Source organism: Desmodus rotundus, chromosome 12 (genome assembly GCF_022682495.2).
Source record: "Desmodus rotundus isolate HL8 chromosome 12, HLdesRot8A.1, whole genome shotgun sequence".
In the NCBI taxonomy this organism is placed as follows: Eukaryota; Metazoa; Chordata; class Mammalia; order Chiroptera; family Phyllostomidae; genus Desmodus; species Desmodus rotundus.
The window spans coordinates 41,451,355-41,466,734 of NC_071398.1; the positions used below are offsets into that span (position 1 = coordinate 41,451,355).

At 51.3% G+C, this 15,380-nt stretch overlaps 1 protein-coding gene across 1 annotated transcript; it reads right to left on the minus strand.

Annotated features, from left to right (window-relative positions):
* Positions 1 to 2,221: 2,221 nt before the first annotated feature.
* On the minus strand, positions 2,222 to 10,345 carry LOC112312873 (CD177 antigen). The gene is made up of 9 exons (XM_053915317.2): positions 10,157 to 10,345; positions 9,941 to 10,081; positions 9,497 to 9,682; positions 8,706 to 8,825; positions 8,436 to 8,552; positions 4,070 to 4,210; positions 3,248 to 3,433; positions 2,981 to 3,112; positions 2,222 to 2,709 (listed from the first exon to the last, which is right to left on the minus strand). The coding sequence occupies exons 1-9, from the start codon at positions 10,323 to 10,325 to the stop codon at positions 2,441 to 2,443; spliced, it is 1,461 nt and encodes a 486-aa protein (XP_053771292.1). The 5' UTR covers positions 10,326 to 10,345; the 3' UTR covers positions 2,222 to 2,440.
* Between the last annotated feature and the right edge of the window lie 5,035 nt (positions 10,346 to 15,380).

Sequence of the window (15,380 nt, forward strand, 5' to 3'; positions counted from 1 at the left end):
CTGCAGAGGAACCCTGATCGTCTGATTTTCTCCAGGACATCACACGGGGCCGCCTCATTGATGAATTTATGTGTTTTAATGAGACACAGTGAGCAAGATGTAGCCAGCACCCTTGATGATTCAGAAATAGGGAGGTGCCAGTGGGTGGAAGAGAAGCACTGCATCGTCCAGCACCCATTTCACTGGTGTAAATGCTATAGAGCTGGGCACACCCAGCCCTTCCTTCCAAACTGAGACAGTTTGCTGCGCTGTACTCAGCTGCTTCTAGAAAAGAGGTACGTCTCTCAGAATTTTCGGGGGTGTGTGTGTGGGAATTAGTACATTTTGACGTGCTGTTCCTGCTCAATTGTGAAGGAACCTATGAGACGGCCTTTTTTATAAATCCTACAGCAGAAAAAGGCTTTGATAAAAGTTCAGGCTTGAAACCCGAGTGACCTGAAACTCAGGCCATAGGATGCAACAGACCCAATGCCATTGTAAGTTTCTGTGACATAAAGAGATACTAGGGACAGTCACAGTGTGGAACTTTAGGGGCTTGGAGCACAGGTTATGTCTCTTCTGCACATAACTATCTTTCCCTTAGGAGAGCAGCTCCTACCTCACTACTGGATCCCAGTAGACAGTGGGCTCCTGACCACAGGACATCAGGCCATTGTGACTGAACTGCAAGCACTGGGTGCTGTCTGAGCCCCCACAGCATGACATTAGACATGCTCAGCAGTGCCCACATCCATGAAGCAGGTGAGTATCGGATCTGGCTCACAGAGGAATGGAGGACACATGTGAACACCCCAGAAGGTGGCTCAGACATCCATGGCACCTGTTCCTCCTGCCCCTTTCTCCACCCATACCCATGGGCTCCTGCAGATTTCCAATGGTTAATACCAGAGGGAGAGAGTGCAGACCAGGTTTATGTTAGCGTGGGTGAGGAATCCCACCACAGTTCTAATCACTTGGAAGCCACAAATGCCCCCCTCCCCCCACCATTCTGTGCTCCTCTTGCTGCTGGAATGTGAAAGAAGGGGGTCGCTCTGCTGATTGCCAGACAGCACCTGACTAGCAGAGGGAGGCTGGGTTGCTGGGTCAAGGAAATCTATGTTTGGGAATCAGGAGAGTTGTTGGGGGAACATCTTCATATTTCACTGGCCAGAGGCCCTGTTCAGGGGAAAATGACAGAAACTCAATGGAGACAAGACCATCAAACACTCACTTCCCATAAGAATGAAGATTTGCCTCACGCAACTGTCCAGAGTAGGTGTTGGCTGGTGGGGGGAGAATATGGAATGGGTGGTGGAAGCAGGGAACTCTAATGACACCTCCAGGACACGTCCAGGTTTCCACCCCCACCTTCCTCTCATCACTGTAGATAAAGAACTGGCCCTGGAATTGACCTTAGCACACCATGTTATCACAATTAAGTAATGGAGAGGAATTGCTTATCTCCTATGCTGAAGACTCTGATTTCCACCTGGACAAAGGAAGGACAGAATGTGAAAAGGAGAAGGGTGGACGGTGATGGACACTCTGTTTCCTTTTCCAGACTCACTCTCTCCCCTCCTCCCCGCTGTTCTCCACTGCTGTGGGCAGATCTCTGGGGACTGTGTCAATGGGAAATCCTGCCCTCCAGGTGGGTACAGTCAGTGGGAGCCCCAACAGGAGACCAGAGGGTGGGCACTGAGTGGGGCTGGGCCACCCACTCCGCAGCTCCCTCTCTCTCCTGTTGCTGTGTGCTGGTCGGATTTCTCAGCCTGAAGCCAGAGCTCCTGCCAGGCAGCCCTCTCTAAACCCCTGCCCCACCCTGGGGACCTAGTGACAGCAAGGACTTCTCTCTGCCTTTCAGGCCTAGGACGGTAACAGACCCTGTGACATCAGCCTCAGGAAACTGCACACCCTCTTGTTTTCCCACTTCACATGAACACATATGTGGAGTGATTCCACTGGGATGAGTCCCCTGTTTGTGCAGGGATCCTGACTCCTAAGTAGAAGCCTCATTGGTCAAAGTGCACTTTCACCTCCCAGGTCATGGTGATGCCCAAATATCTGTGGCTGCAGAACTCCAAAGGCTCTGCTACCTCCCCAGCTGGGACAGAGACATGCACCAGACCAGGGAAGGAAGGGCCTGACATGGTGAATCTCTCCCTGGATTCCTCTCCTCCTCACCCCAGATCTCTGTGAGCCCTGCCCTCCCCTCCCCTCCCATAGAGAAACCCCAGCACTGGGAGAAAAGATGATGCCTTTATTCATCAGACACATGTGGCCACTCTTTGAGTGTCTGGCTCCCAAAGGGCCAGTTCAGCTGCTCCCAGGCCCTTCCTTATGTTGCTACCAGGTCACAATGTGTGTGGTTGTGGGTGTGATGAGAATTCATGGAGAAGACAGGAAAACATTCAGTGTTTGGTTATGAAGTCAGAGCAGGGTTTGGTTTGGGGGTCAGCAGAGGCTAAGAATAACAGGGAAATAGAGTGAGCAGGGAGGTCATCCCACACCAAAGAGCTAGGGACATCCCCAGCCCCACCGCCTGAGCCAGGTAGAGGGCAGGAGCAGCCCCATTTTGGAGATCTTTAGAAGCAGCTCCACTTAGGTGATCTTTATTCACACCCTCAGGGAACTCGACTGTGTGGAATGGCCCAATCATCTTGGTGTGGTTCAGCAAGGAGGTGGAGGGTTGGGCCATGCAGCCCTGAATGCTGAGCGGGGTGGTCAGCCCACCTAGAGAGTGAAGACTGAGTCAGAGGCATCTCAAAGTAGTACACACTTAAATTCCTAAGACCCGGGAGTCCCAACCCTAACACTCCACCCCTCAGACCAGGAGATTAGGATCTTAGGCCTCCCCACCCTCAGATCTAAAAATCTGAGGGTGTTCCTGCCCCCTTCACCCTCAAACCCATGAGCCAGGGTCTCAAGGGCACTCTCACTACAGCAGCAGTGAATCCAGGACCTCAGCCCCTTCATTCTTGGGACCTGGAACTTCACCACTCACCTCCTTTGACACTGATGTAACCTTTATAACAACGAGTGGTACCCTTAGGGCACCTGATATTTCCAGAGCTTGAACAGGATCTACTCATCTGCACACAGGCGGGACACTGCAGGTCTCCTGGGGCAGGGGCAGCTGGGGAGCAAAGGGAGGGTTGGGGTGCACAGTTCTGCTCCCAGCTGCAGCCACCCTCCTTGAACTCAGATATTCTCATCTCTGGGGCTCTATCTCCCCATGTTCCTTTTCTCCCCCTTCCCCTGGCTCCCCTACCTGGATGAGGGAGGGAGTTCAGCAGGACACTGGTACTCTTGGCACTGTTGCACCCGTTGGAGGTGCAGAAATGGGTGTAGGAGGCGATGAGCATGCCAGGGGGCCCTGAGTGGATGGAGACAGTCCGGGAATTCTGTGTCTCAGTCTTGATACAGCCTTTGCTCCCCACAATGAGTGATGTGCGTCCTGTGGGGGAGAGTGACAGCTGGGTGCGGGTAGGGGAGGCTCTGAGGGAGACTGGAGCCAGGGATTCCAGGATGCTTGGCAGGCAGAGGGTGAACGTAGGTTCCCTGAGTACAAGAGCATGGGTGGTTGCAGGCAGGACCAAGACTGGAGCCTGAGCCTGGTCCTCCCCCAGCTCTGTCCCCTCTCAGTTCTTGCTCAGATGTCACCTTCTCAGGAGAGCCTTGCCTGATTTCCAATTTTTCAAATTGCAATCTTCACCTAATCTCCCCCCTATTTCCTTTCTCTTCTGAATTTCCTTTTTCCCCACTGACATGGAAAGCTGCAGGAAGGCAGACCCAATGGGATCTACAGAGCCTGGCCCTCAACAGGTGCTCAGTAAGGCTCAAAGTTACCGAAGTTACCATGCACCAGCTCTGTTCTCAGACCTGCATGGACCATCGGATACATCCTCATGATGTCCCAGCAGAGTAGGTAACGTTACTGCCAGCACTGCGCCCCCAGCTTTCAGAAGCAGACAGCAAGGTGCAGAAAGAGGAAAAGTGAGGTGTAGAATTCCAGGAGTTCAGGGGACAGAATGAAGGACGGGAGACCCAGGACACTGTGCAGTGGTCCTGCCCTGGTGCACAGCCCACGCACCTACATCTATGAGCAGAAGTGTCTCCTGACACACCTCCTCCAGATCACATGTCATGGTTGCAGATGCATCCCATTCCACGGGTTCCTTAGCCAGGTTTCCTTTAAACTGAAGCATGGTCCCTTTTTGACAGGTTCGAGAAGCTGGAAAGAAGAAATCAGCAGGGTTTGTGTCAGCCCAGGAACAAGCCATGTCTCTGCCTCCAGATCCCGTGTTTGAGAAGGTGATCACATTCCTGAGTCACGCTCGGGTCACCTGGACACAGTCACTTCATCTCAGGCTGAGAAGGGACCTGTGACGTTTGTGACTGCCCCCATTCCTTACACCACCACTTCTGCTCCAGCATCTGCAGGGACCTTGCTCAACACCCTTGAAGGCTGCTCCTCCCCTGGGGTGTGGGAGAGGAGGACGGATCTTTCTTAACCTGAGCCATCTGTCCTTCCCTCGCTGGGGCTCAAGGTCCTCATTTGGATGACGAGGAGTGTAGACTGACACCCCGTATTGTTTTACCTGAGAAACCCTCTGTCCCAAACAAAGTTCCTCCAGTGCCTAGTGTGTGTACTGAGCATTTACTGTGTGCCCAGCTGTGGTGACTGCTTTCCAGGGAGTAGCCCATTTAAGGTTCCCAAGGCGCACTCTGGTCCAGGTTACCTCGTTTTCTCACAGTGACCACCAATGTAGGTGGTGTTACTTACTGCTCCCCATTTTCAACATGGAAAACAGAGGCAGAGGAGTTGTGAAGTAGATTTTCCAGTGTCCAACCATTAACAATTAGCTAAGTTGGGCTCCCTGGGACTAGTGAATGGGAAGACAGGGTTTGATGACCATGCACAGCTACCTTGGCCTCTGAGGTTCTCAGGAGTCCAGTGTGAAACCCAGGAGCCTAGACCTTCACTTACAGCCATCGCATCACCAGCAGGGATGTGTCACGTGATGCAGGAACTCCTGGGCTGATGACACAGCATCCAGCATCGTGGGTAACCTTCACAACAGCCTCATGAAGGAGGACCACTCGTTCCCTCACTTCACAGACCACAACATTGTGGCTCCTGCTGCCCCCCTCCCAGCTTGCCCCTGGCTCTCCCAACACCACCTCACATATGTTGATCAACAGCAGCTCCTGACTTGCAGTTACTCAAGTTCAGAACGTTGCAGTCATTCTTAACAATCTCTGTCTTATACCCCGTGTTGCACCCATCAAGATATCCTGTTTTCTTAAGCTGCTAGATGCCTCAAGACCCTGGCCATTTCTCACCACCTCCGCTGTCTCCACCAGCGTCCTAGAACCAAGTGGCTCCCACCTTCTTTATTCTGAGTCTCCCTATGAGTCCTTTCCCCAACACCCACTTCCCACTTACTCTATTCCTTACTCAGAAGCAAGAAGAATCCTATAAAAGGTAAGATGATTTGTGTGACTCCTCTTCTCAGAAGATTCCAGTAGGTCCTTGTCCCACTCAGAATACAATTTTATGTCCTAAAAGTGGCCCCAAAGGCCCTGCCTCTCCATCTGCATGCCCTGCTCTGCTCCCTTTTGAACACACTTCTGGGGCTACACTGGCCTTGGGCTCTTCCCTGAACACCCAGCAGGCCCCCACCCACCCCAGGGTCTTCCCATGTGTCCCTCTGCTCCCGACTGTCTGGAATCAGCCACTCCTCCTTGAGTTTGGTGAAAGAGGCTCCTAGAGGTGGTGATCCTCCAAAGCTGGTTCAGTGGCACAACCCAGATAGAAACTCACATCTCTCTGATTGAGGCCGAGGCTCTTAGCCACTGTGTTCCTCCTGATTGTGCGGAACCACTGCCTTCACTGGCATCTGGCTGAGTTCCTTAGGAGGCACAATCAAGGTCATTCACATTCCAGGCCTTTGTTTTCCTTCAATGGGATCCTGGGCCATGGGCCTGGGCTTCAATGGGTCATGGCCTGTTTTGGGCAGCCTGTGCTCTTGCACCCAGCTGTCTCCCAGCCCCAGGTCTTCCCAGGAGCTGTAGGTCACCCTGGAATAGCCTTTTCTCTCCATGACATCTTGTTTTACCCAGCTTCTGACATGTTTTTACCATTGCTCAATAAATGTTTGTAAACTGCTGCACTGGACCAAACCAGGGAAGGCAAACACAACTCCCAAGATCTGACTCCAATGTTGAAAGCTAACAGCATAAGTTTATGTATTAGGAATATTCATTTGTGGAAAAATAGCTGTGTTTTAGGTGGCATATGTATGGTTTGTGTATCTACTGTGTAAGGTATCTGGGAAAGTGTATGTGTGTGGGTATATGAGTGTGTGACAAGTATATGATACGTTTGTGTGATGTGTCTAGTGTGTGTAGCAGGTGGTATGTGTGTATGATGTATGCTATGTGTTAGTTACATAAATATGACATGATATTAGTTCTGTATCTCTGTGTTTGATTTACGTATGGCATGTGATGTGTTGTGTGGTTTTTGTGTTGTATGTGGTATGTGGTGCTAAGGTTTGTGGTATGTGTTAGGTGTAAGGATGCGTATGTGTGCTGGTGTACTGTGAATGCAGCGTGGTGAGTCTGGTTCTATCCACTGTGTGTACTGGGTGCTCCACGTCTGTGTGGTACAGTATGTCGCATGGATTACATTGGATTTGTTTCAGGAATGCCTTCTTGATCATGAATGTTACCTAGTCCCAGAAATGAAGGCCAGACAATTAAACAGAATAATCAGAAGGACAGACTCAGACTTTTCCTCTGTGGCCAATACCTGTCCATGGCTCCCCTGCCCGCAGCAGAAAGGCTAACCCTTACGTCAGGCTTTGTGGTTACTTCACCAGCACCAGGGCCCCAACCACCCTCCCCACTCCCGCACCAATATCCATTTCCAAGATACGCCAGGTCATGTCCGGCCTCCCTGGCCTTGTACCACTGATCCTTCTGCTTGGAATAGCTCTCCTGAGGTTTTCCACACCCACTTTGTCTACCTGAAAAACTGGTAATCACCCCCCAGTCCCAGCTGCACCTATCCTCTTGACAACAACTTCTCAGACAGAGATGAGGAGCTTTCTGAAAAACAGCAGGTTCATTCCCTTTGCCAGGCCTTTGCACGTGCTGTTTTCTCTGCTTACTAATGTCCTCTTCCTCTTCTACTAATAAACTGCAGCTAATCTTTAAGGCACAGCTCACAGGTCACCTGCTCTGTGAAGACCTCCCTGACACCCACCCCCAGGACATTGCTATTTTCCTGCTCACAGCACCCCCAGGCCCCATCACCTCAGCCCTGTGACCATCTGCACCTGTGATGTCTCATCTCCTTGTCCTGGAGGCCCTTTAGGGCAGGGACAGGGTCTGAGTCCTCTGCAATCTCCACAGGAGACCTTGGAACCTGCACAAACTCACTTATCATCCAGAGCTAGCCCTCATGGTGCCTCAGGCTGTAAGTCTTGGTGTCGGTGACATCCAGGCCAAGTCCTCCCAGCTCCCAGTCTAGCCAGAGGGATCCAAGCACAGAGGACTGTTTGCTGAACCCACTCAATGTTCTCCTTGAAGCTTTAAGCCTTCTGCCATGGTCAGAGGTGTAAATGAGGTTTAGACAAGGAAGATCCTATTCCCACTCTGCTACGTCCCCACTTCCCTCCCAGCCTACTGTGCTTCTCACTGAGACACTGCAGGCCATTGTGAGTCTGCCTAGGGCATGGTCTGACTTCATTGTGTGGGTGAGTGGGGACACTTTCAAAGTTCCTCCCTGGCTCCTGCTATCTCTATCACACCTGAAGCACCCTTGGTTTTCTCTCTGACCTTCTGCCCTGTATAGGACATCAGCTAGGGGACTCTAATACCATTGGTGGGGGTTGGATGAGGATGAAGTAAGAAGGGTGGTTGTGAAGACTTGAAACACCAGGGCTACCCAAGGTCAAGAGTGTGGGGAAATAGAACTGAAGGCAATGAGTCACTCCCAGCATGAGAACCAGGCACTCTGCATTCACTTCTGCATCCAATGGATAAAGCAGAATGCAAGGCACACAGCCCTATGTGCCACTTGACATTTCTCCCTGCCTCCCACTCCCTCCTATTTACACAGCCTGCCCTCACTTAGTTGGCCAACCCGGTGTCATTTAAAATACCTACCAGTTAGTTCCTGTCCTACATCTGATTCCTTGAACTCCTTCCCCCTCTCTCCCCTTCTGCTGGATACCTCCTACCAGCATCCTCGCCCCAAAGTACCTACCAGGATAATCCCTCACATTACACTGCCTGAGTGAGGAATAAACTTCTTAATCACTTCTGGGTGCTAGTGTTGGGGGGATGTGTTGGATGCAGGACTTTCACAAGGGCCATTGCACCCCACGCTGCTAACCATTGTATCCCTACAGCCAGGCATTGCCTTGTCCTCAGGACATGGGACTCACCTTTAGCACCACATCTTTCACTCACAGACAAAGGCCCAATCTCCCGAGTCTCATTAAGCAGGGTGCAGGCTGCTTCGGACATGCATCCCTGGACTCTCAGTTTCCTGTTGATGCCCCCTGTGGGAAGGGGTCAGGAGAGTGAGAGAGGGTGAGATCCCACCACTGGGACCATCCAACCCTGAGAAGACAGACCCACCCTCCTCCAAGTCCCAGGTCTTAGCTGCCCTCCCTGACTTCAGTGCCTACAGGGACCCCCATATCCCAGCTCACCTCCCCTGAACTGGAGGACCCCATTGTAGCAGTGTGTGTGCCCAACGGGGCAGGTCACCTCTGTCGCAGACTCACAGCCTTCTGTAGACAAGCAGACTGGGCACCGCACAGACCCTGGGACTGAGAGGAGAGAGGGAGGAAGGGAAGACTGAGCTGCCCCTGCATTGGGATCTGGTGTCTTCTACCCACCCCATTTTCTGGCCTCTGGAATCAACCTCCTCAGTCTCCCCAGACTTGCCCTGTTCAGGTTCCTCTCATGTAGGCCTGGGGTGCAGGAAGTTGGGGCCATGTGGTTGGGGAGAGAGCAAGGTGGGGGGTAATGAGATCTGGGAGGAGGATTTGGGACTGATCCCAGAGGGGTACCCTGGGAGGAACCAAGGGAGAGTTCCCCCATAACTTCACTACACAGTCCAAGCTGACAGGATGTTCCAAAGGGAAGAGTAGGCAGAGCATCACCCCAAACCCAGTTTAGGATACAGACAAGACAGTGAAAAGATACAGGCCAAGTTCACTTCAGAATAGGAAACCAAAACCCTAAGTGAAACATGAGTGAACCAAACCCAACAGTATAGAAAAGGGAGCACGGCCCAGGTTCGGGCCATCTCCAGAGTCTGAGGTGCAGTCTGGTTTGCTGCCCCAGGACTGTGAGAGGAAGCTGGGCCAGGGGAGGGAGTCCTGGGGAATGTGGACAGGCGGGTGGCCAGGAGGGGTCTAAGGGAACAGTCCCTCTGTGCTCCCCTCCTCCCCACAGCCCCTCTTCTCTCCTCCTCCTCCTCACCCTCCTGTCTCACCTGAAGGGGGAAGCAGGTTCCAGAGAGGAAGGGTGCTGGAGAGGTCATTACAGAGGTCCCCGTGGCGACACACACGGGTGTAGGAGACAATGGAGAGGCCAGGGCCTGCCCGGTGCTGGGTGACACGGGCCTCTTGATCCTTTTCTGGGGTACACCCCTTGGAGAGCACTAGGAGCACTTGGGGCCCTAGAAGTAAGATGAGGGTTAAGGAAAGGATCAGGAACCCAGGATCCTAGAGGGAGGGCTGCATCATGGCTGGGGTAAAAGGCCAGAGAGTAGACACCTGGGCAACCAAGGAAGAGGGCACAGCTCCTGGCATGAGGGAGGGGGTCTCCTGAGTCACCACACAGAAGGCAAGCAGGACTGCTCAGGAGCAGGAGGGAGATCCCTGCACGGGTGAGGGTGGCAGTCACACACACTTGGGGACTCTGGGGCCCTTCTCACCATTCTCAAGGAGCATCACCGTGTCTTGGCAACCCCAGCCCTCACTGCAGATCTTCTCTCCAACAGTCCACTCCAAGGGCAGTTCTGTTGCATTCCTCACAACCACCCCTGTTCCTGACTGACAGGTCAGGGCCTGCGATCCTGAGATGAGAACAGAAAATCCATCTTAGCCCATCCTCCCAGGAAATCCCCTCCCCAGTTGGGGTCTTCACTCACGGGGCAGCATGAGGGTGAGGCTCAGGAGGGCTGGCAGCAGGGCAGGGCTCATGGTCAAGGCTGCTACAACTCTCTCACTCCTGCTCTTTCTCCCAGGAAACTGAGCCCTTTTATACCTCTCCTCGCCCAAGGTAACCAGGAAAGGGTGGGGAGTGGAGGACCTTGCCATAGTTGGTCTGGGCCTGCTTTCCTAATCTCACCAGCTTAAAGGCAGAGAAACATGAGTCCTTCCTCTTCTTTATGGCCCAAGAGTCCAACCTCCCAGCCCCCTTCTCTCTCTGACCCCAGAAGTCCAAGGCTCCTCCTCACTCAGAGTCAAGATGCCAGACCCCAGACTCCTCCACAGTTAAAAACTGAAACACCCTGACCCCAGCCTCTATTGGTCCAGATCCCCAGCCCTCTTTCCTCCTGAGCCCAGCTGTGCATGCCCCCACCTCCACCTTTTTCCAGGGTAGTTTCTGAAGGTAGCTTCCTAATCTCCTGGCAACCTTCTGGCCCCAGATGTGGAAATGGCCCAACTGCCTCTGAGGACATGAGTGCTGGATCTTGGCTGGTCCCTATGGATTTTCTACCCTCACATCTCCCCTCCAGATTTATACCTCTCTTTTCTACCTCTTTCCTTCCAGTATGGCTTTTCTTTTTATTTCCTTTTCCACGGCCTTCCTCATGCTTTTTCTTCTCCTTCTCCTTCTGATTCTGATTCTGATTCTTTTTCTTCTTCTGTTCTCTCCCAGCACAACACACGCTTAGAGTCCCCACTTTCTGCCACCCAGGAGGGAGCTGAGGTACCAGGGGGAAGAGTAAATAGCTAGGGAAGAACTAGGATATTGCTCGACAAAGCAATGTTTCACTGCCAGAAAAATGGGAACATCAAAGTGCTAAAAAAGCAGCTTTTCAGGAAAACAGCATCAGCAAATCCTGCCTCATAATGTTGGCCTACTGCTGTGGTGCACATATTCCTGCCACGTCCCATTTTGAAGTCACCGACAGTTTAACAGGCAACTTTCCAAATCCCAAATAATTAACAATAGGTTTCACTGGCGTGTCCAAATCAGTTCTAGCCCACTGGGTAGGAGGGAGACCGGCAAGGATACGGAGCAACTGTCAGTGAACGCAGAGGCTAAAAGTAGGAGAAAAGAAAGGGTGAGAACAACAGTGGAAGAGAAAGACAAGTGCATGTGAAATTTGCAATGGTATGTGTTTTTTTGACATTTTTATATATTCTGTTTTTATTTTGTTTGCAACTTGCAGGTGTGCCACAGAGACACCAGTATTAGTCCTATCTCCTGGATATCCCAAATCGCCCTTTTAGGCAGAGCTGAGGGCAGCCTCAGCAGGAGAGGGGGGCATCTGCAGCCAGGAACAGGACCTCAGCACCAGGGGAAGAGTGTCCTCAAGACACGCTCTAGGTTACCCCCGCATTGCTGCCTCACACCAGCAGGACTGATGCTGCCTCACCATGGCCCCGGCAGCGTGGCTAATACTATCTCCAAGGGGAGTCTCTGCAGTTCCCTGGTTTCAGGCTGCGCCCGGTGGTCCAGACACACTGACTGTTGGTATCACCAGGACAAGCACTCAGCCCCTGGCTCTGTCAGCTTGCTTCAGGACCTTGAGGAGGTAGGTCGGGGACCAAATGTGAGGTGACCAAAAGCTGTTAACAGCATGAACCTCCTCTGAAAGCCCCACTCTGAGATCTTGGTGCCAGGGAAGGTGGACATGGGCCAGAAGCAGCAGGAAAATACAGCCTTGGACAGTTGGAAGCCAGTGAGCCAAATCCGCAGACTCCCCCACCACAGGTCTCCCACTTCCACACAGTGCACCTAGGGGCCTGTTGTCACTGTCTGGGCAAGAAGCAACTGCCTCTCAAGAGGCCCCAGTTGGCCCCCTATCCTTGCTGTCCAGAGGTGTGGTGATTCCTGAGACACTAGACTTTTGGTGTTAAACCCAGCACAGTCCTTGGACAAACAAGCAAGAACTGGACACTGCAGGTTGGTTAGGGAGCTCTGCGGACTGCCCCTCTCTTCAGTGTGAGGGTTTCTGTCCCTCACTCATCTCTCTGGGAAGGACAGTGTCCTGCTGGGTTTTTGGCCCAGGTCCCTGCTTCCAGCTACTATGCCCAGGATGCACAGCTGTTCTTTGGCTCTCAGGGTGCATGTGGGTACCCCATTTCCTCCACCTGGACAAATGGGTACACACAACCCCTTCATTTCAGAGGTGCCTGACCTCACAGAATACACCTGGGGAAGAGTTCAGTACTTCTCCTCTCTCCCTCAGAGATGGCTGGCAGGCACCTCAATTTTGACACCATGGTGACCACATGTTCACGGCTCCCGGGCCACGGTCAGACACAGGGACTGTGAGTTACCTCAGCTGCGTTTGGCTGCCCACATGTGTGACAGTCTGCAACATATCAGAAATGGCCTGTCTCAGGACACTAGAGTGAGTGCTCCTGGACCCAGTGCCACCCCAGCCCGAGCTCAGCCTCCTATTTTGCTGAGGGGCCCAGGCAGTGAAAGTTGATGGGTTTCCATGTCTGCTCATTATTTGCTCCACCAGGACAGCTCTCCTTCAGAGCTGGCTTATAGAGGGCCTGTAGTGGGTAACAGACCAGCTTGCCATAAGGAGGGTTCTGACCAATTAGTTCAGCCCCAGGGTCCCGAATAATTGTGCTGTGTGTTGCAATCTTTCCTCAGCCCTGTCCAGGATCACAGCCAGAATCGCACCCACCCTCAGCTGCCAGGACACACACACATACAGACACAGAGATACACACGTGTGTAGAGGGGCGCACACACACACATTTACACACTCAGTGACATATCCGCACCCAGAAACACACTCAGAGGAGTGCAAGGACATGCAATCTCCCACATGTACTTATACTTTTACAGACACACTCACAGATGGACACTTACACCCAAAGACACAAGTCTTTATACTACAGACCACACAAATGTGTAAGGAGCTCTAAAGTCAGAAAAGTGCAAGTGCTCATCCAAACACACAGCTAAACAGTGACAGGCACACCCTGAAACACCCACGGACCTTGTGGAGCTCCACTACCTCATATCTGGTACAAGACCTCCTCCTGGTCTTCCCTGCAGTCCCCCTCCTGGCCTCCAAGCACTTCCAGAGCCCTGAGCAGGAAGGTGGAGGCAGAGTGTTCAAGAGGGACACTCAGAGAGGATGGAGCCAGGGTGCTAGCAATGTAAAGTCACCTTTCTTCTCTGTGGCACGATCCTCAGGCTCTCCACAGCCCATGACCAGGGTGAAGCCTCCAGGCCCCCCCACCACTTGGGGTGCAATTGAAGATTAAAACTGTTCATGAAGCCTATATTTGAAAAGTCACGAATCTAAAAGATTTTCAAAAAGTCCCAAACTCAATGAAAACAATTAAGGAATAAACCCTATAGAGAGTGATACATGACAGATGGAAAACATCTGCTTCCAGAAGTGAAACATGAGGTTATTTGTGGTGTATCAGGCATAAGAGAACTGTATTAGGTTTTCAGCTATGCGGAATCATACACAAGCTATAATATAACTGAGAAAACAAATTTGGTGGAAATTTTTTACTATGGTTGCAACTATGCTAATAAAGAAGGTTGGACATACTAATGGGAACAACATGGGAAAGGAAACACCAGAAGTAAGAGAAAAAGGACATTAGGGGAATCCACGTTCTCAACAATTCTGTGAAATGGGCAGATAAAATTGAGATACAACCATTTAGGTGTATTGTAACCAAAATCGACATTGCCTAATTAATGCCTCAAGCTTTTAATAGCTTCTTCATAGAAGCAGAATAAAATTTTGTAGAAGCACAGTGAGTCACATTTGCTGAGATTAACACTGAGGACACAGTTTTGTTAAAGTGAATTCAGAAAAGCCCACCTTTAAATTCTGTGTTCCACTTCAGTAACAGAAATCATTGACTGAGGACCTGCTATGTGCACAGCATTTGGGACACAAAGACGAATGAGACACTCTATACTTCTTGGAGGGGATGCTGCCTGAAGTGAGGGCAGAGGAGACACAAAGAAGGAAGTGCTCATTCCAGAAGTGTTCAGGGGAAAACCAATGGGGCAGAGGAGCTAATAAAGTGGGTGAGAAGATGAATGATGTGAAGTCAAGTGTGACTCTATTGTTTCCAGAAGTAGAACTAGATGGATCATGGGAAAATTCAAAAGCAGATGGGTGGGGCTCTAGGATTGGGCTGGGAGAAAGGTCGTTCCACTTGGGACCTGAGGGTTTGGAGTCCCCAATGAAACTCACCACCTGGGGAGATGCAGAGTGGGGAGTCTTCATTGTAAGGTAAGGACAGGGGAGTAAGCTGGTGGGTCTGAGTGAGACCATGCCCAGTGTGAGGGAATGAGCAAGCAGGAAGCCCTGGGAGGAGCACTATGGAAAGGGGTGGCACAGACACTGGAACCCATGAATACAGAAAGGATCTGGTGAGAGGAAGTAGAAGAGAAAATCCCAAAAGCCAATGGAAGATCAAGCCAATATATGGAGGAGCCTTCAGGGGCCAGGGCTGAGTCCTGGAAAGGGACATCCTGTGGGCAGCAGCGAGCATGCAGGGGTCCTTCCTGCAGCAGTGGTTCAGAGGGCCAGGGGCGCTTCAAAGTGGTGACCTCAGCTCACAGAAATAAGGTGTCTGTAACACGCTTTGAGTCCAGGGTGATGCCCACAGATCAATTTCTCATCTTACCAAAATAAATTCCTAGAATCCTATTGAGTTATCACTCAAGGTGTCACTCAAGGCTTATCAAGTGGTTTGGCTGGAGGCTAACTGCAAGTCATCAGTATTTGTGAATCCTCTGATGCTTCTCTGTAAAGGGTTAGAAGTGGTGACTGCTTTGGTGTAAACTGAGCTGGCTCTCCTGTGCCAGAAAGTGTTTCCTAGTCTTTCGTTTGTCTCCTAGTCTCCTAAGTTAATTGATCAATTTTTACAGAATGTTAGCAAATTCAACACAAATTGAGCAATTTTATTTCAATTGGTTTCCTTGAATGAAATGACCATGATTTTAGTTCTGGCCTTATGACTTAATATTACATAAAAATTCAGCGTGTGATAAAAAGCAACTCGTGTTCTGTGGATTCTGGGTAAAAATGTCAGCCACTGAAAAAGTCTTCCCCTGACTCATTCAGGGGAAATCACGTGGTGAAGTTTCATCTATGAGAAAGTTAATGCTAATTTGCCAAAATCTGTAAACCCTGCAGC

Bases quoted from the DNA above. Each gene is read 5' to 3' on its own strand.
- LOC112312873 (XM_053915317.2), bottom strand. From the start codon at position 10,325: ATGGCAAGGTCCTCCACTCCCCACCCTTTCCTGGTTACCTTGGGCGAG. The intron at 4,211-8,435 runs GTGAGTCCCATG...TCTTCTTTCCAG, and splicing joins TGAAAGATGTGGTGCTAAAG to CTTCTCGAACCTGTCAAAAA. The intron at 2,710-2,980 runs GTGAGTGGTGAA...TTCACTCTCTAG, and splicing joins TTACATCAGTGTCAAAGGAG to GTGGGCTGACCACCCCGCTC.